Source organism: Mustelus asterias, chromosome 20, assembly GCF_964213995.1.
Source record: "Mustelus asterias chromosome 20, sMusAst1.hap1.1, whole genome shotgun sequence".
Classification (NCBI taxonomy): Eukaryota; Metazoa; Chordata; class Chondrichthyes; order Carcharhiniformes; family Triakidae; genus Mustelus; species Mustelus asterias.
Window position 1 is genome coordinate 82554838 of NC_135820.1, and position 19555 is coordinate 82574392.

The 19555-nt window shown below is 47.4% G+C and overlaps 1 protein-coding gene across 2 annotated transcripts in view; it reads left to right on the forward strand.

Moving 5' to 3' along the window:
* Nucleotides 1–19555, forward strand: part of fer1l4 (fer-1 like family member 4) — a 240860-nt gene that overhangs the window by 22258 nt on the left and 199047 nt on the right. For both annotated transcript variants that reach the window (XM_078237010.1, XM_078237011.1), the window contains exons 5-7: nt 3972–4063; nt 7096–7137; nt 15125–15274. In XM_078237010.1, coding sequence (XP_078093136.1) covers nt 3972–4063; nt 7096–7137; nt 15125–15274 — 284 coding nt within the window. The remainder of the gene's footprint in view (nt 1–3971; nt 4064–7095; nt 7138–15124; nt 15275–19555) is intronic.

A 19555-nucleotide genomic window follows, 5' to 3' on the forward strand; every position in this document is an offset into this window, starting at 1 on the left:
AGCTTTCTATCCATCTCAAGACATTACCAGCAATCCCATGTGCTTTAACTTTACATAGTAGTCTGTTATGTGAGCCCTTGTCGAAAGCCTTCTGAAAGTCTAAATAAACCCCATCCACTGGTTCTCCTCGGTCAATTCTCCCAGTTACATCCTCAAAAAATTCCAACAGATTTATCAAGCACGATTTCCTTTTTGTAAATCCATGCTGATTTTGTCTGATTATACCACTGCCTTCCAAATGCCGAGTTATGAAATCCTTGATAATGGACTCCAGCAACTTCCCCAGTACCGACGTTAGGCTCACTGGTCTATAGTTCCCTGTTTTCCCTCTACCTCCCTTTTTGAGTAGCGGTTTACATTCGCTACCCTCCAATCTGTAGGAACCAGTCCAAAGTCCAAAGAATTTTGGAAAATAACCACCAATGGATCTACTGTTTCCAGGGCCACTTCCTTAAGTACTCTGGGATGAAGATTATCAGGACCTGGAGATTTATCCACCTTCAATCCCATCAATTTTCCCAAAACCATTTTTCTACTAAGACTGATTTCCTTCAGTTCCTCACTAAAACTTGTTTCTCTCAGAACATAGAACATAGAACATAGAACATAGAACATTACAGCGCAGAACAGGCCCTTCGGCCCACGATGTTGCACCGACCAGTTAAAAAAAAAACTGTGACCCTCCAACCTAAACCAATTTCTTTTCGTCCATGAACCTATCTACGGATCTCTTAAACACCCCCAAACTAGGCGCATTTACTACTGATGCTGGCAGGGCATTCCAATCCCTCACCACCCTCTGGGTAAAGAACCTACCCCTGACATCGGTTCTATAACTACCCCCCCTCAATTTAAAGCCATGCCCCCTCGTGCTGGATTTCTCCATCAGAGGAAAAAGGCTATCACTATCCACCCTATCTAAACCTCTAATCATCTTATATGTTTCAATAAGATCCCCTCTTAGCCGCCGCCTTTCCAGCGAAAACAATCCCAAATCCCTCAGCCTCTCCTCATAGGATCTCCCCTCCATACCAGGCAACATCCTGGTAAACCTCCTCTGCACCCTCTCCAAAGCCTCCACATCCTTCCTGTAATGTGGGGACCAGAACTGCACACAGTACTCCAAGTGCGGCCGCACCAGAGTTGTGTACAGTTGCAACATAACGCTACGACTCCTAAATTCAATCCCCCTGCCAATAAACGCCAAGACACCATATGCCTTCTTAACAACCTTATCTACTTGATTCCCAACTTTCAGGGATCTATGCACACATACACCTAGATCCCTCTGCTCCTCCACACTATTCAAAGTCCTCCCGTTAGCCCTATACTCAACACATCTGTTATTCCTACCAAAGTGAATTACCTCACACTTCTCCGCATTAAACTCCATCCGCCACCTCTCGGCCCAACTTTGCAACCTGTCTAAGTCTTCCTGCAAACTACGACACCCTTCCTCACTGTCTACCACACCACCGACTTTGGTGTCATCAGCAAATTTGCTAATCCACCCAACTATACCCTCATCCAGATCATTAATAAATATTACAAACAGCAGTGGCCCCAAAACAGATCCCTGAGGTACACCACTTGTAACCGCACTCCATGATGAATATTTACTATCAACCACCACCCTCTGTTTCCTATCCGCTAGCCAATTCCTGATCCAATTTCCTAGATCACCCCCAATCCCATACATCTGCATTTTCTGCAGAAGCCTACCATGGTGAACCTTATCAAACGCCTTACTAAAATCCATATATACCACGTCCACTGCCTTGCCCCCATCCACCTCCTTGGTCACTTTCTCAAAAAACTCAATTAGGTTAGTAAGGCACGACCTACCTGCCACAAAACCATGCTGACTATCACCTATCAATTCATTACTCTCCAAATAACTATAAATCCTATCCCTTATAATTTTTTCCAACATCTTGCCGACAACAGAAGTGAGACTCACCGGTCTATAATTCCCGGGGAAGTCTCTGTTCCCCTTCTTAAACAATGGGACAACATTCGCTAACCTCCAATCTTCTGGTACTATACCAGAGGCCAACGACGACCTGAAGATCAGAGCCAGAGGCTCTGCAATCACTTCTCTTGCCTCCCAGAGAATCCTTGGATAAATCCCATCCGGACCAGGGGATTTATCTATTTTCAGACCCTCCAGAATATCCTGCACATCCTCCTTATCAACTGTAATACTGTCTATTCTACTCCCTTGCAACCCAGTGTCCTCCTCAGCTATATTCATGTCCCCTTGCGTGAACACCGAAGAGAAATATTGGTTCAATGCTTCACCAATCTCCTCCGGTTCCACACATAACTTCCCTCTGCCATCTATAACTGGCCCTAAACTTGCCCTAACCAACCTTCTGTTCTTGACATACCTATAGAACGCCTTAGGATTCTCTTTAACCCTATCCGCCAAAGTCTTCTCATGTCCCCTTTTAGCCCTTCTAAGCTCGCTCTTCAACTCCCTCTTAGCCAATCTAAAGCTTTCTAGTGCACTACCCGAGTGCTCACGTCTCATCCGAACATAAGCCTCCTTTTTCTTTTTAACCAACAAAGAAACTTTTTTGGTGCACCACGGTTCCCTAGCCCTACCAATTCCTCCTTGCCTGACAGGGACATACCTATCACAGACTCGCAGTAGCTGCTCCTTGAAAAAACTCCACATGTCGGACGTTCCCAGTCCCTGTAATCTCCTAGTCCAACCTATGTTTCCTAATTCTCTCCTAATAGCCTCATAATTACCCTTCCCCCAGCTAAAACCACTGGCCCGAGGTTCATGCCTATCCCTTTCCATCACTAAGGTGAACGTAACCGAATTGTGGTCACTATCACCAAAATGCACACCAACTTCCAAGTCTAGCACCTGGTCTGGCTCATTTCCCAGCACCAGATCCAATATAGCCTCACCTCTAGTTGGCCTGTCTACATACTGAGTCAAAAAACCTTCCTGCACGCTTTGAACAAAAACTGACCCCTCTAACGAGCTAGAGCTATAACAATTCCAGTCAATATTAGTCAAGTTAAAATCCCCCATAACAATTGCCCTATTACTTTCACTCCTAAGCAGGATTGACTCCGCAATCCTTTCCTCAACCTCTCTAGAACTTTTAGGAGGTCTATAAAAGACTCCCAACAGGGTGACCTCTCCTCTCCTATTTCTAATCTCCGCCCATACTACCTCAACAGATAAGTCCTCATCAAACCTCCTCTCTGACACTGTGATACAATCTCTGACCAATAATGCTACCCCTCCCCCTCTTCTACCTCCTTCCCTACTTCGACTAAAACATTTGAACCCCGGGACCTGCAGCATCCATTCCTGCCCCTGCTCTATCCATGTCTCTGAAATAGCCACAACATCGAAGTCCCAGGTACTGATCCACGCTGCAAGTTCACCCACTTCTGGCACATTATTCATGTCTTCCTTTGTGAAGACTGAGGCAAAGTACAAATTTAATTCCTCAGCCATTTCTTTATTCCCCATTATAAATTCTCCTGTTTCTGACTGTAAGGGGCCGACATTCGTTTTGTCAATCTTTTCCTCTTTACATACCTATAGAAACTTTTGCAGTCAGTTTTTATGTTCCTCGCTAGCTTACTTTCATACTCTACTTTTCCCTTCTTAATCAATCCCTTGGTCCTCCTTTGATGGAAGCTCTTTCTCTCTGCTATTCTGTTCTTGTGTGAATATCTGTCAAGGTCGCTGATGATCAAGTATTTCCAACAGAACCTGAATATTTAGGTTAAGGGGGGATTGTTGGGCCAGAATTCTATCCCTGTAAAAACAATGCTGCAATCTTTATTAAAAAGAGGGCAATGCTGCATTTCCTCAGGACAGCAGAGTCACGCTGCTGTGGGGTGTGACCTTTGCCCTGCGTCTCTAGGGTGAAAAATATGTCAGTTGGGCAGATCTTTGTAGAAGGCAATAAAGGAATGCTACTGCTCTTTGGTTTCAGATACTGGTGGATCTGGAGGTTCGATACCAGCCAGTGGAGGGAGCTGTGGGATCATGGACACAGAATGACTTTGTGGTTGATATAAGTGACAGGTCAGTGAACTTTCCAATCAGAACTGTTGGAAGCACATTCACAAAGTCAGCCTTGTGCTCCATTCCAATATTGTTCGTCCTTCCTTCCTGCTTGGGGTTTCGGTGGAAGCTGTTTTCATGGAGTAGGGAGGTCCTACAACTGGAAAGGGAACGTCATTAAAACCACATTCCTCTAATCTGTCATAGCAAATTGCCTCAGCTTGATTCTAGAAATGTTTCACTTACCACATCCAAATGGAAGATACTGCACCAGGGTGGGGTGTACTGTGCCAGGGTGGGGTGTACAGTGCCAGGGTGAGGTGTACAGTACCAGGGTAGGATGTACAGTGCCAGGATAGGATGTACAGTGCCAGGGTGGGGTGTACTGTGCCAGGGTGAGGTGTACAGTACCAGGGTAGGATGTACAGTGCCAGGGTGGGGTGTACTGTGCCAGGGTAGGATGTACAGTGCCAGGGTGGGGTGTACTGCACCAGGGTGGGGTGTACTGTGCCAGGGTAGGATGTACAGTGCCAGGGTAGGATGTACAGTGCCAGGGTAGGATGTACAGTGCCAGGGTGGGGTGTACAGTGCCAGGGTGGGGTGTACTGTGCCAGGGTGGGGTGTACAGTGCCAGGGTGGGGTGTACTGTGCCAGGGTGGGGTGTACTGTGCCAGGGTGGGGTGTACAGTGCCAGGGTGGGGTGTACTGTGCCAGGGTGGGGTGTACTGTGTCAGGGTGGGGTGTACAGTGCCAGGGTGGGGTGTACAGTGCCAGGGTGGGGTGTACAGTGCCAGGGTGGGGTGTACAGTGCCAGGGTGAGGTGTACAGTGCCAGGGTGGGGTGTACAGCGTCAGGGTGGGGTGTACAGCGTCAGGGTGGGGTGTACAGCGTCAGGGTGGGGTGTACAGCGTCAGGGTGGGGTGTACAGCGTAAGGGTGGGGTGTACAGCGTCAGGGTGGGGTGTACAGCGTCAGGGTGGGGTGTACAGTGTCAGGGTGGGATGTACAGTGCCAGGGTGGGGTGTACAGTGCCAGGGTGGGATATACAGTGCCAGGGTGGGATATACAGTGCCAGGGTGGGATATACAGTGCCAGGGTGGGGTGTACAGTATCAGGGTGGGATATACAGTGCCAGGGTGGGGTGTACAGTGCCAGGGTGGGGTGTACAGTGCCAGGGTGGGGTGTACAGTGTCAGGGTGGGGTGTACAGTGCCAGGGTGGGGTGTACAGTGCCAGGGTGGGGTGTACAGTGCCAGGGTGGGGTGTACAGTATCAGGGTGGGATATACAGTGCCAGGTTGGGGTGTATAGTGCCAGGGTGGGGTGTACAGTGCCAGGGTGGGGTGTACAGTATCAGGGTGGGATATACAGTGCCAGGTTGGGGTGTACAGTGCCAGGGTGGGGTGTACAGTGTCAGGGTGGGATATACAGTGCCAGGGTGGGCTGTCCAGTGCCAGGGTGGGATATACAGTGCCAGGGTGGGATATACAGTGCCAGAATGGGATATACAGTGCCAGGGTGAGGTACACTACACCATGAATGGGCATATTGTTTAATGAGGAAAGGTTGGACTGGTTAGGTTTGTATTGATTGGAGTTTAGAAGAATAAGAGGCAACTTAATTGAAACATATAAGATCCTGAGGGGTCTTGACAGGTGGATGCGGAGCGAATGTTTCCTCTTGTGGGAGAATCTAGAACTAGGGATCTGTGGTGACTGTTCCTTTAAGGGAAACACAGCAGGCCAATTGGCTTGAGCAACCAATCGGGACTCCGGAATGTGGAATCACCCTATGGTGAGAGAAGGCTCCTAGGGAGAGAGACATTTTTGGGAACTAGTTCTGGTACAATTCTTATTCATAAATACCTTTCGTGTTCACTAACAAAGTTTGTGGAAGTACATCTTTATATCTGACAATGAGGATAAATTATACTGACACTGCCTTTGGCCCAACATCTGTGAGTATCTTGTTTTAATAGAAGTCGGAAAAAAGAAGTACTCACCAGAATGTCTCTCTTTGGGTGAATCGACCCATTTAACTCCTCCAGAGAACTGGATATAATACATTGAGCACCATGGGTATTATTTCCAAGCAGAAGAAATAGGGGAGGAGGTGAATTGTAGCTATGGGGAGAGATTGGAGAGGTTGGAATTGTTTTCCTTGGAACGGAGAGGGCTGAGGATGACATAATAGAGGTAGACCATGAGGGATAAACATAGAAACATAGAAATTAGAAGCAGGAGTAGGCCATTCAGCCCTTTGAGCCTGCTCCGCCATTCATTTTGATGATGGCTGATCATTGGATTCAATATCCTGATCCCTCCTTCGCCCCATATCCCTTGATCCCTTTAGCCCCAAGAGCTATATCTAATTTCTTCTTAAAATCAGAAATTTTAGCCTCAACTACATTCTGCGGTAGTGAATTCCACACATTCACCACCCTCTGGGTGAAGAAATTTCTCCTCTTCTAAAAGGTTTACCCCTTATCATTAAACTATGACTGTAAGGGGCCTACATTTGTTTTTGTCAATCTTTTTCTCTTTATATATCTATAGAAACGTTTATAGGATGTGTAATAAGCATTGACATCAAGGCCGCTTGTATTGTGTGTTCATCAGTCAGTTTTCAGAGGAGTTAGATTATTCAATGCTGGACACTATTTCATTCAGGGTGGCACGGTAGCACAGCGGTTAGCACTGCTGCTTCACAGCTCCAGGGACCTGGGTTCGATTCCCGGCTTGGGTCACTGTCTGTGTGGAGTTTGCACGTTCTCCCTGTGTCTGCGTGGGTTTCCTCCGGGTGCTCCGGTTTCCTCCCACAGTCCAAGGATGTGTGGGTTAGGTTGATTGGCCATGCTAAAATTGCCCCTTGGTGTCCTGAGATGCGTAGGTTAGAGGGATTAGTGGGTAAATATGTAGGGATATGGGGTTAGGGCCTGGGTGGGATTGTGGTTGGTGCAGACTCGATGGGCCAAATGGCCTCTTTCTGCACTGTAGGGTGTCTATGATTCCTGTATTCCTTTTTGATGCAATTTTTCCATTTCTTTCTCTACACAGGGAAGCTCTTATTATCAAAAATGATGGATACCAATCTTACGAGTAAGTTATTCTCCTTTCAAGAAATAGTTTAAACATGATCATCGAAATACAGGAAAATAACATTTCCTAGACAATCCTTTAAGATCCTTTAAGAGCCTTTAAGAGCGGAGTGAGAGCTGAAGGGCTTTGGCTCTAAGGGCTTAGGCGGAAAGGGCGAGGCGGAGTAAGTTTAATTCTTAAGTACGTTTCTCTGTGTTCCTTGAAATAAGAAGAGAAATTATGAGTGTGAGGCCGGTCTGTTGTTCCCAATGTAGGATGTGGGAGGCCCTGGAGGCTCCTGGCCTCCCGGACGTCCATATCTGTGATGGGTGTGTCGAGCTGCGGTTCCTAAGGGACATGTTAGAGAACTAGAACGGCAGCTCGAGGATCTTCGTCTTACATAGAACATAGAACATAGAACATAGAACAATACAGCACAGAACAGGCCCTTCGGCCCACGATGTTGTACCGAGCTTTATCTGAAACCAAGATCAAGCTATCCCACTCCCTATCATCCTGGTGTGCTCCATGTGCCTATCCAATAACCGCTTAAATGATCCTAAAGTGTCTGACTCCACTATCACTGCAGGCAGTCCATTCCACACCCCAACCACTCTCTGTGTAAAGAACCTACCTCTGATATCCTTCCTGTATCTCCCACCACGAACCCTATAGTTATGCTCCCTTGTAATAGCTCCATCCACCCGAGGAAATAGTCTTTGTACGTTCACTCTATCTATCCCCTTCATCATTTTATAAACCTCTATTAAGTCTCCCCTCAGCCTCCTCCACTCCAGAGATAACAGCCCTAGCTCCCGCAACCTTTCCTCATAAGACCTACCCTCCAAACCAGGCAGCATCCTGGTAAATCTCCTCTGCACTCTTTCCAGCGCTTCCACATCCTTCTTATAGTGAGGTGACCAGAACTGCACACAATATTCCAAATGTGGTCTCACCAAGGTCCTGTACAGTTGCAGCATAACCCCACGGCTCTTAAACTCCAACCCCCTGTTAATAAAAGCTAACACACTATAGGCCTTCTTCACAGCTCTATCCACTTGAGTGGCAACCTTTAGAGATCTGTGGATATGAACCCCAAGATCTCTCTGTTCCTCCACAGTCTTCAGAACCCTACCTTTGACCCTGTAATCCACATTTAAATTTGTCCTACCAAAATGAATCACCTCACATTTATCAGGGTTAAACTCCATTTGCCATTTTTCAGCCCAGCTTTGCATCCTATCTATGTCTCTTTGCAGCCTACAACAGCCCTCCACCTCATCCACTACTCCACCAATCTTGGTGTCATCAGCAAATTTACTGATCCACCCTTCAGCCCCCTCCTCTAAGTCATTAATAAAAATCACAAAGAGCAGAGGACCAAGCACTGATCCCTGTGGCACTCCACTAGCAACCTGCCTCCAATCCGAAAATTTTCCATCCACCACCACCCTCTGTCTTCGATCAGACAGCCAGTTACCTATCCAATCGGCCAACTTTCCCTCTATCCCACACCTCCTCACTTTCATCATAAGCCGGCCATGGGGAACCTTATCAAACGCCTTACTAAAATCCATGTATATGGCACCAACTGCCCTACCTTCATCAACACACTTAGTTACCTCCTCAAAAAATTCTATCAAATTTGTGAGGCACGACTTGCCCTTCACGAATCCATGCTGACTATCCCGGATTAATCCGCATCTTTCTAAATGGTCGTAAATCCCATCTCTAAGGACCTTTTCCATCAATTTACCAATCACCGAAGTAAGACTAACCGGTCTATAATTACCAGGGTCATTTCTATTCCCTTTCTTAAACAGAGGAACAACATTCGCCATTCTCCAGTCCTCTGGCACCATCCCCGTGAGAAGTTTAACAACACCAGGTTAAAGACTTTAACCTGGTGTTGTTAAAGAACAAAGAACAAAGAACAGTACAGCACAGGAAACAGGCCCTTCGGCCCTCCAAGCCTGTGCCGCTCCTTGGTCCAACTAGACCAATCGTTTGTATCCCTCCATTCCCAGGCTGCTCATGTGACTATCCAGGTAGACTTCTTACTGTGTTTACCCCAGTCCAACGCCGGCATCTCCACATCATGACTACCATCGACACCATCCCCGTGGACAGCGAGGACCCAAAGATCAAAGCCAAAGGCTCTGCAATCTCATCCCTTGCCTCCCAAAGACTCCTAGGATACATTTCATCAGGCCCAGGGGACTTATCGACCTTCAGTTTATTCAAAACTGCCAGGACATCCTCCCTCCGAACATCTATTTCCTCCAGCCTATTAGCCTGTAACACCTTCTCTTCCTCAAAAACATGACCCCTCTCCTTGGTGAACACTGAAGAAAAGTATTCATTCATCACCTCGCCTATCTCTACTGACTCCATACACAAGTTCCCACTACTGTCCTTGACCGGCCCTCACCTCACCCTGGTCATTCTTTTATTCCTCACATAAGAGTAAAAAGCCTTTGGGTTTTCCTTCATCCGACCCGCCAAGGACTTCTCGTGTCCCCTCCTAGCTCACCTAAGCCCCTTTTTCAGCTCATTCCTTGCTAACTTGTAACCCTCAATCGAGCCATCTGAACCTTGTTTCCTCATCCCTACATAAGCTTCCCTCTTCCTTTTCACAAGACATTCCACCTCTTTCGTGAACCATGGTTCCCTCACTCGGCCATTTCCTCCCTGCCTGACAGGGACATACCTATCAAGGACACCCAGTATTTGTTCCTTGAAAAAGTTCCACTTTTCATTAGTTCCTTTCCCTGACAGTTTCTGTTCCCAACTTATGCCCCCTAATTCTTGCCGAATCGCATCATAATTACCTCTCCCCCAATTGTAAACCTTGCCCTGCCGTACAGCCCTATCCCTCTCCATTGCAATAACAAAAGACTCCGAATTGTGGTCACTATCTCCAAAGTGCTCCCCCACAACCAAATCTAACACTTGGCCCGGTTCATTTCCCAGTACCAAATCCAATGTGGCCTCACCTCTTGTCGGCCTATCCACATATTGTGTCAGGAAACCCTCCTGTACACACTGCACAAAAACTGCCCCATCCGAACTATTTGACCTACAAAGGTTCCAATCAATATTTGGAAATTTAAAGTCCCCCATGACAACTACCCTGTGACCCCTACACATATCCATAATCTGCTCAGCAATTTCTTCCTCCACATCTCTATTACTAATTGGGGGCCTATAGTAAACTCCTAACAACGTGACCGCTCCTTTCCTATTTCTAACCTCAGCCCATATTACCTCAGTGTGCAGATCCCCCTCGAAGTGCCTTTCCACAGCCGTTAAACTATCCTTGATTAACAATGCCACTCCTCCACCTCTTTTACCAGCTTCTCTACACTTAGTGAAACATCTATACCCCGGAACGTCCAACAACCATTCCTGTCCTTGTTCTACCCACGTCTCCGTAATGGCCACAACATGGTAGTCCCAAGTACCAATCCACGCCCCAAGTTCATCTACCTTGTTCCGGATGCTCCTTGCATTGAAGTAGACACACTTCAACCCACCTTCCTGTCAACCGGTACCCACCCTTGACCCTGATACCGTCTTGTTAGGGAAAATGAAGAGGTGATAGACAGGAGCTGTCAGCAGGTGGTCACACCAGGGCCACGGGAGGCAGACAAGTGGGTAACGTCCAGGAAGGGGAAAGCTCGGGTGATAGAGAGCACCCCGGTGGATGTGCCCCTTCACAATAAGTACTCCTGTCTGAGTACTGCTGGGGGTGACAGCCCACCTGGGGGAAGCAGCAGTGGCCGTGTCGCTGGAGCAGAGTCTGGCCCTGTAACTCAGAGGGCTAAAGAAAGGAGGAGGAAGGCAGTATTAATCGGGGACTCGACAGTAAGGGGGTCGGACAGGCGTTTTTGCGGAGGCAGATGGGAGTCTCGGATGGTGGTCTGCCTCCCTGGTGCCGGGATCCGGGATGTCTCTGATCACGTCCCAGATATCCTGAGGTGGGAGGGAGAGGAGCCAGAGGTCGTGGTACATATTGGTACCGCTGACATAGGTAGGAAGACGGAAGGGGTCATGAAAAGAGAACGTAGGGAGTTAGGTAGACAGTTGGGAAGGAGAAACGCAAAGGTAGTAATCTCAGGATTGCTGCCTGTGCCACGGGAAAGTGAGGGCAGGAATGGAGTGAGGTGGAGGATGAATGTGTGGCTGAGGGACTGGAGCAAGGGGCAGGGATTCAGGTTCCTGGATCATTGGGACCTCTTTAGGGGCAGGTGTGACCTGTACTAAAAGGACGGGTGGCACTTGAATCCCAGGGGGACCAATATCCTGGCAGGAAGGTTGGCTAAGGCTACTGGGGAGACTTTAAACTAGAAAGGTTGGGGGGAGGGAATCGTGATGAGGTGACTGAGAGCGAGGAGGTTAGCCCGCAAATAGAGAAGGATTGTACACAGTGTAAGAGGGAGAATAGACGGGTGATGGAGAAGGGGAGAGCTCAGACCAAAGGTTTGAGATGTGTCTATTTTAACACCAGGAGTGTAGTGAATAAAGTGGATGAGCTTAGAGTGTGGATCGATGCTTGGAAGTGTGCTGTGGTGGCCATTACGGAGACTCGGGGACAGGGACAGGACTGGGTACTTCAGGTGCCGGGTTTCAGATGTTTCAGAAAGGACAGAGAGGGAGGCAAAAGAGGGGGGGGGAGTGGCACTGCTGATCAGGGATAGTGTCACAGCTGTAGAGAAGGTGGAAGCCGTGGAGGGATTGTCTACGGAGTCTCTGTGGGTGGAAGTTCGGAGCGGGAAGGGGTCGATAACTTTGCTGGGTGTCTTCTACAGGCTGCCCAATAGTAACAGGGATGTTGAGGAGCAGATAGGGAAACAGATCCTGGAGAGATGTAGTAATAACAGGGTTGTCGTGATGGGAGACTTTAATTTCCCAAACATCGATTGGAATATCCCTAGGGTAAGGGGGTTGGATGGGGAGGAGTTTGTTAGGCATGTTCAGGAGGGTTTCCTGACACAGCATGTGGATAAGCCTACAAGAGGAGAGGCTGTACTCGATCTGGTACTGGCTAATGAGCCTGGACAGGTGTCGGATCACTCAGTGGGGGAGCATCTTGGGGATAGTGATCATAACTCTATCTCCTTTACGCTAACATTGGAAAGAGATAGGATCAGGCAAGCTAGGAAAGTGTTTATCTGGAGCAAGGGGAAATATGAAGCCATCAGGCAGGAGATTAGAGGCGTAAATTGGAAGGAGGTATTCTTGAGGAAAAGTACCGAAGTAAGGTGGCAGATTTTCAAGGAATGTTTGTCTGGAGTTCTGCATAACAACGCTCCGATGAGACAGGGAGGTTTTGGTAGGTTACGGGAACTGTGGTGCACGAAAGCTGCGCTGAACCTAGTCAAAAAGAAAAGGAAAGCGTACAAAAGGTTCAGAGAGATAGGCGATGATAGGGATCTAGATGAGTATACGGCTTGTAGGAAGAGACTTAAGAAAGGAATTAGGAGAGCCAGAAGGGGTCACGAGAAGCCCTTGGCAGGTAAGATTAAGGAGAACCCTAAGGCGTTCTATAAATATGTGAAGAGTAAAAGGATGAGATGTGTAGGAATAGGACCTATAAAATGTGAAGGTGAGAAAGTCTGTACAGAACCGGAAGAAATAGCAGAGGTGCTTAATGAATATTTTACCTCGGTATTCACAGTGGAAAAAGACCTGGGTGGTTGTACTACAGGATTGAGGTGGACTGAAAAGATTGAGTATGTGGACATTAAGAAAGAGGATGTGTTGGAAATTTTGAATAGCATCAAGATAGATAAGTCGCCGGGACCGGATGGGATGTACCCCAGGTTACTGTGGGAGGCGAGGGAAGAGATTGCAGAGCCTCTGGCGATGATCTTTGCGTCGTCGATGGAGACAGGAGAAGTTTCGGAGGATTGGAGGATTGCGGATGTGGTTCCTACATTCAAGAAAGGGAATAGGGATAGCCCAGGAAATTACCGACCGGTGAGCCTAACCTCAGTGGTTGGTAAATTGATGGAGAAGATCCTGAGGGACAGGATTTATGAACATTTAGAGAAGTTTAGTATGCTCAAAAGTAGTCAGCACGGCTTTGTCAAAGGCAGATCGTGCCTTGCAAGCCTGGTGGAGTTCTTTGAAAATGTGACTAAACACATTGACGAAGGAAAAGCAGTAGATGTGGTTTACATGGACTTCAGCAAGGCGTTCGATAAGGTCCCCCAAGCAAGATTTCTCGAGACAGTGAGAGGGCATGGGATCCAAGGGGCTGTTGCCTTGTGGATCCAGAACTGGCTTGCCTGCAGAAGGCAGAGAGTGGTTGTAGATGGATCTTTTTCTGAATGGAGGTCGGTCACCAGTGGAGTGTTCCAGGGATCTGTTCTGGGATCCTTGCTGTTTGTCATTTTCATAAATGACCTGGATGAGGAAGTGGAGGGATGGGTTGGTAAGTTTGCCGACGACACAAAGGTTGGTGGTGTTGTGGATAGTTTGGAGGGATGTCAGAAGCTGCAGCGTGACATGGATAGGATGCAAGACTGGGCGGAGAAGTGGCAGATGAACTTCAACCCGGATAAATGTGTAGTGGTCCATTTTGGCAGGTCAAATGGGATGAAGGAGTATAGTATCAAGGGTAAGACTCTGAGCAGTGTAGAGGATCAGAAGGACCTTGGGGTCCGGGTCCATAGGACTCTTAAATCGGCCTTGCAGGGAGAGGAGGTGGTTAAGAAGGCATATAGTGTGCTGGCCTTCATCAATTGAGGGATTGAGTTTCGGAGTCGGGAGATAATGATGCAGCTTTATAAGACCCTCGTCAGACCCCACTTAGAGTACTGTGCTCAGTTCTGGTCGCCTCATTACAGGAGGGATGTGGAAATGTTTGAAAGGGTGCAGAGAAGATTTACAAGGATGTTGCCTGGATTGGTTGGCATGTCTTATGAGGATAGTTTGAGGGAGCTCGGTCTTTTCTCCTTGGAGAGACGAAGGATGAGAAGTGACCTGATTGAGGTGTACAAGATGTTGAGAGGTATAGATCGGGTGGATTCTCGGAGGCTTTTTCCCAGGGCTGAAATGGCTGCTACGAGAGGACACAGGTTTAAGGTGCTGGGGAGTAGGTACAGAGGAGATGTCAGGGGTAGGTTTTTCACTCAGAGGGTGGTGGGTGAGTGGAATCGGCTGCTGTCAGTGGTGGTGGAGGCAAACTCGATAGGGCCTTTTAAGAGACTTCTGGATGAGTACATGGAACTTAATAGGATTGAGGGTTATAGGTAAGCCTATATATAAGCCTAGGTAGGTAGGGACATGACCGGCGCAACTTGTGGGCCGAAGGGCCTGTTTGTGCTGTATTTTTTCTATGTTCTATGTTTTATCATAAGAACACAAGAAATAGAAGCTGAGGAGACTACCCAGCCCATCAACCCTGATCTTCCTTTCAATAAGATCATGGCTAATCTGGTTCTGGTCCCAACTCCACTTCCTGTCTGTTCCCAACTTCACTTCCTGTCCATCCCCCAATTACCCTGGACATCCTTTGAGATCAAAAACCTGCCTATCTAGGTCTTGATTATATTCAATAACCCAGTCCTCACTGCTCTCTGAGGAAGAGAATTCCAGACCTTCTGAGAGAAGAAATTCCTCCTCATTTATGTTAAATAGGAGATCCTTTATTTTTAATCTGTGCCGTCTGCCTCTAGATTCCTCGAGAGTGCAAAAATCCTCTCAGCATTCACCCTGTCAAGTCCCCTCAGAATCTTCTATGTTTTAACAAGATTACTTCTCATTCTTCTAAACTCCAGTGAATACAGGCCCAATCTTTCCTCATAAGGTAACCTTTCTTCCCAAGCATCAGCCTAATGATTTCCAATGCAAGAATATTCCTCCTTAAATAAGGAGACCAGAATTGTACCCAGTATTCTAGGTGTTTAACCAAATGCCTGTACAATTGAAGCAAGACACCCCCTTGCAACGTAGGCCAACATTTTGTTTGCCTTCCTAATTACCTCTTATTCTTTTGCAGCCCAAATGAACTGGATAAAGAGGATCAGTTGGATAAAAAGACGAGAGCTCTTGGACGGAAGCTAGTGAACAATGATAGCACTGAGGATGACGATGATGTTGATATTTCAGAAGTTGATATCAGTTCCGTGTCATTCACTCCACAGAAGAGGTGAATAATGAGGCCAAAGACTGGCTTTTATATTGTTCCCGTAATGCAGCAATTTTCATGTCGTCAAACATGGCCACCCTTTTTGCCTGGAAAGATCCCACAATAATGAATGACCAGTCAATCAGTTCTGATGTGATTGGTTAGGGGAGGAACATTGGTCAGGACCACAGGAGAGCTACAGCTCTGAGATTCACAATTCCCTCTCGAACAGGAATTCAAAGGACATGATCTCCAACAATGCAGCATTCCTTCAGTACTACAGGCTGTTGATTTATGATTTGTAATGGACATGTGATTCTTGGGGAGTAACAGACAGCATGATCAAAATAAATGCTAAATATTGCGGATCCTAGAGATATTCGCTGGAATTCTACCGCCTCACCCACCACGGAATTGTTACCAGGAAAGTGGATGAAGGGAAGGCGGTGGATGTTGTCTACCTGGATTTCAGCAAGGCCTTTGACAAGGTCCCTCATGGGAGGTTAGTTAGGAAGGTTCAGTCGCTAGGTATACATGGGGAGGTAGTAAATTGGATTAGATACTGGCTCAATGGAAGAAGCCAGAGAGTGGTAGTGGAGGATTGCTTCTCTGAGTGGAGGCCTGTGACTAGTGGTGTGCCGCAGGGATCGGTGTTGGGTCCATTGTTGTTTGTCATCTATATCAATGATCTGGATGATAATGTGGTAAATTGGATCAGCAAGTTTGCTGATGATACAAAGATTGGAGGTGTAGTGGACAGTGAGGAAGGTTTTCAAAGCTTGCAGAGGGATTTGGACCAACTAGAAAAATGGGCTGAAAAATGGCAAATGGAATTTAACGCAGACAAGTGTGAGATATTGCACTTTGGAAGGACAAATCAAAGTAGAACGTACAGGGTAAATGGTAGGACTCTGAAGAGTGCAGTTGAACAGAGGGATCTGGGAATACAGGTACAGAATTCCCTAAAAGTGACGTCACAGGTGGATAGGGTGGTAAAGAGTGCCTTTGGTACATTGGCCTTTATAAATCGGAGTATCGAGTATAAAAGTTGGAGTGTTATGGTAAGGTTATATAAGGCATTGGTGAGGCCAAATTTGGAGTATTGTGTACAGTTTTGGTCACCTAGTTACAGGAAGGATGTAAATAAGATTGAAAGAGTGCAGAGAAGGTTCACAAGGATGTTGCCGGGACTTGAGAAGCTGAGTTACAGAGAGAGATTGAATAGGTTGGGACTTTATTCCCTGGAGCGTAGAAGATTGAGGGGAGATTTGATAGAGGTGTATAAGATTTTGATGGGTATAGATAGAGTGAATGCAAGCAGGCTTTTTCCGCTGAGGCTAGGGGAGAAAAAAACCAGAGGGCATGGGTTAAGGGTGAAAGGAGAAAAGTTTAAAGGGAATATTAGGGGGGGCTTCTTCACGCAGAGAGTGGTGGGAGTGTGGAATGAGCTGCCAGATAAAGTGGTAAATGCGGGGTCATTTTTAACATTTAAGAAAAACTTGGACGGGTTCATGGATGAGAGGGGTGTGGAGGGATATGGTCCAAGTGCAGGTCAGTGGGACTAGGCATAAAATGGTTCGGCACAGACAAGAAGGGCCAAAAGGCCTGTTTCTGAGCTGTAATTTTCTATGGTTCTATGGAATTGAAGCAGGCGAGGGGCGGACAATGGAAATGTCCGTTGACCTCGGGTGGGAATTTCTGGTCTCGCTCGAGCGAGGCTGTAAAATCCCGCCCATTAAATTAAAATGGAAAATGCTGGAAAATCTCAGCAGATCTGGCAGCACCTGTGGTGAGGGAAACAGAGTTAATGTTTCCAGTCCATAAGACCATGAGACGTAGGAACAGAAGTAAGGCATTCAGCCCATTGGGTCTGCTCCACCATTCAATGAGATCATGACTGATCTGATATGATAATCCTCAACTCCACTTCCCACTTCATCCCCATGCCCCTCGATTCCCTCACTGATTAAAAATCTGTCTATCTCAGCCTTAAATACTAACAACCAGCCTCTACAGCCCTCCGCGGTAAAGAATTCCACAGATTCACTACCCACTGAGAGAAGAAACTCCTCATCTCTGTCTTAAATGGGTGACTTCTTACTCTGAGATTCTGCCCTCTGGTCCTAGACTCTCCTGCAAGGGGAAACAACCTCTCAGCGTCTACCTATCAAGCCCCTTGAGAATCCTCTATGTCTCAATAAGGTCCCCTCTCATTCTTCTAAACTGGAGAGCTCTGTCAACCATGGAAAACCACGACTGAGGAAGAAGGAAGACATATCGGCAGCGCTATTTTAGAAAGTGGCATCATCAGAACAGATACGGTGGAGAAAAAGGAACTGAGAGAATGGGATGGGGTCCTTACAGGATGTGGGGTGTGAAGAGCTGTAGTCAAGTTAGTTGTGGGAGTCACTGGGCTTGTAATGGAGACTGGTGGACTGTTTATCACCAGAAATGGGGACAGAGAGATGAAGGAAAGGATGTCTGAGATGGAACTTGTGAAGATGATAGAGGGGTGGAAATTGGAAACAAAATTGATAAATTTTCCAGGTTTAGACAAGAGCATGGAGTGGCTCCGAAATAGTCATCAATGTACCGGTGAAGGAGTTGTGGGAGGGGACCGGAGTAGGACTGGAACAGGGAATGCTCCACATAACCCATAAAGAGACAGGCATAATGCGGGTACCCGCAGCCACACCTTTTATTTGGAGGAAGTGAGACAAGTTAAAGGGGAAATTGTTGAGTGAAAGGAGAGTGGTGGTGGATGGTGATTGTTCAGACCTCTGTTTGAGGAAGAAGCGAAGAGCTTTGAGACCACCCTGCTGGGGATTGGAGGTTCTGGTCACCTCACTACAGGAAGAATGTGCTAACACTAGAGGGGGAATAGAGGAGATTCACCAGGATGTTGCCTGGGATGGAGCATTTGAGCTGTAAGGAGAGACTGAATAGGATTGGATTGTTTTTTCTAGAGCAGAGAAGGCTGAGGGTGGACATGATTGAGGTGTATAAGATTTTGCTTTTTCACTCAGAGGGTGGTGGGTTCTGAAGTTCGGCATTGCTCTGGCTGGCCGTGCTTGCTGACCCTTGGTGTAGTTGAGTTTGTCCTGCAATGACACAGATAGGGAGAGTGTAGGTGGCACTGTTGACATTTAAGATGGTGATGAGGTGTGGCAGGTGTGGGTCTTGAGTGGGGGCATGGCAGAGAGCAGGGGGAACATGGTACTTGGGGCAGGGGGGAGGATGGCCTCCTTACAGGTGTTGGCAAAGGCCGAAGTGGCTGGGTCTGAGATGAAGGTTGGAGGGATGTGTGTGTGGGGGTCCAGTAAAAGACTGCATGAGGCTCATTTACCTTGGCTGAGCGAAGAAGATCATTCATCTTCTTGCGCCACTGCTGCCCAGTTCTCCTCTGTAACAAGCTGGCTCTCACCAGGACTGCCACTGCAATTCAGTCAGGGATGGAGACCTTGGTGGGAGGCCTTCTCTTGGAGCGGGGGGGTATAGTGCTTCCCACTTCTGCTTCACTCCATCCAGCAGTCTGGTGAGGGTTCCCTCTGAGAAATGCGGTGCGGGCTTCCTGGCTACCATCACCTGCAGTCGCTGTGGAACAAGGTTCTGGGAAGCCGTTTCTATGGAGCTCCCCAGTGATAGGTGCAATTAAGTAGATCCGGGACGGGCGAATCAGAGGCAGGCTGCTGCGAGCATGTTGTGATTCTTGTGGCCATAAAAACTTTGGTTAACCAGGCTCAAGATTCAGTCAGAAATTACACCAGAGCCATCAACGGGATTCACTCCATTTTTCTTGCCAATACCACCACATAGGGTCAGGCAGGCTAGGAAAGTGTTTCTCTGGAGTAAAGGGAAATACAGTGTCATCAGGGAGGAAATTAGACGGGTAAATTGGAAGGAGGCATTCTTGGGGAAAAGTACCGAAGGAAAGTGGAGGATTTTCAAGGAATGTTTGTCTGGAGCTCTGCATGACAACGTTCCGATGAGACAGGGGGGTGTTGGTAGGGTACGGGAACCGTGGTGCACGAAGGTTGTGATGAACCTGGTGAATAAGAAAAGAGAGGCATACAGAAGGTTCAGAGAGCTAGGAGGTGTTAAGGATTTAGAGGAGTATACGCGATGTAGGAAGGAGCTTAAGAAGGAAATTAGGAGAGCGAGAAGGGGTCATGAGAAGACCTTGGCGGGTAAGATTAAGGAGAATCCCAAGGCTTTCTACAAATATGTCAAGAGTAAAAGGATGAGATGTGAAGGCATAGGACCCTTAAAAGGTGAAGGGGGAAAAGTTTGTGCGGAACCGTT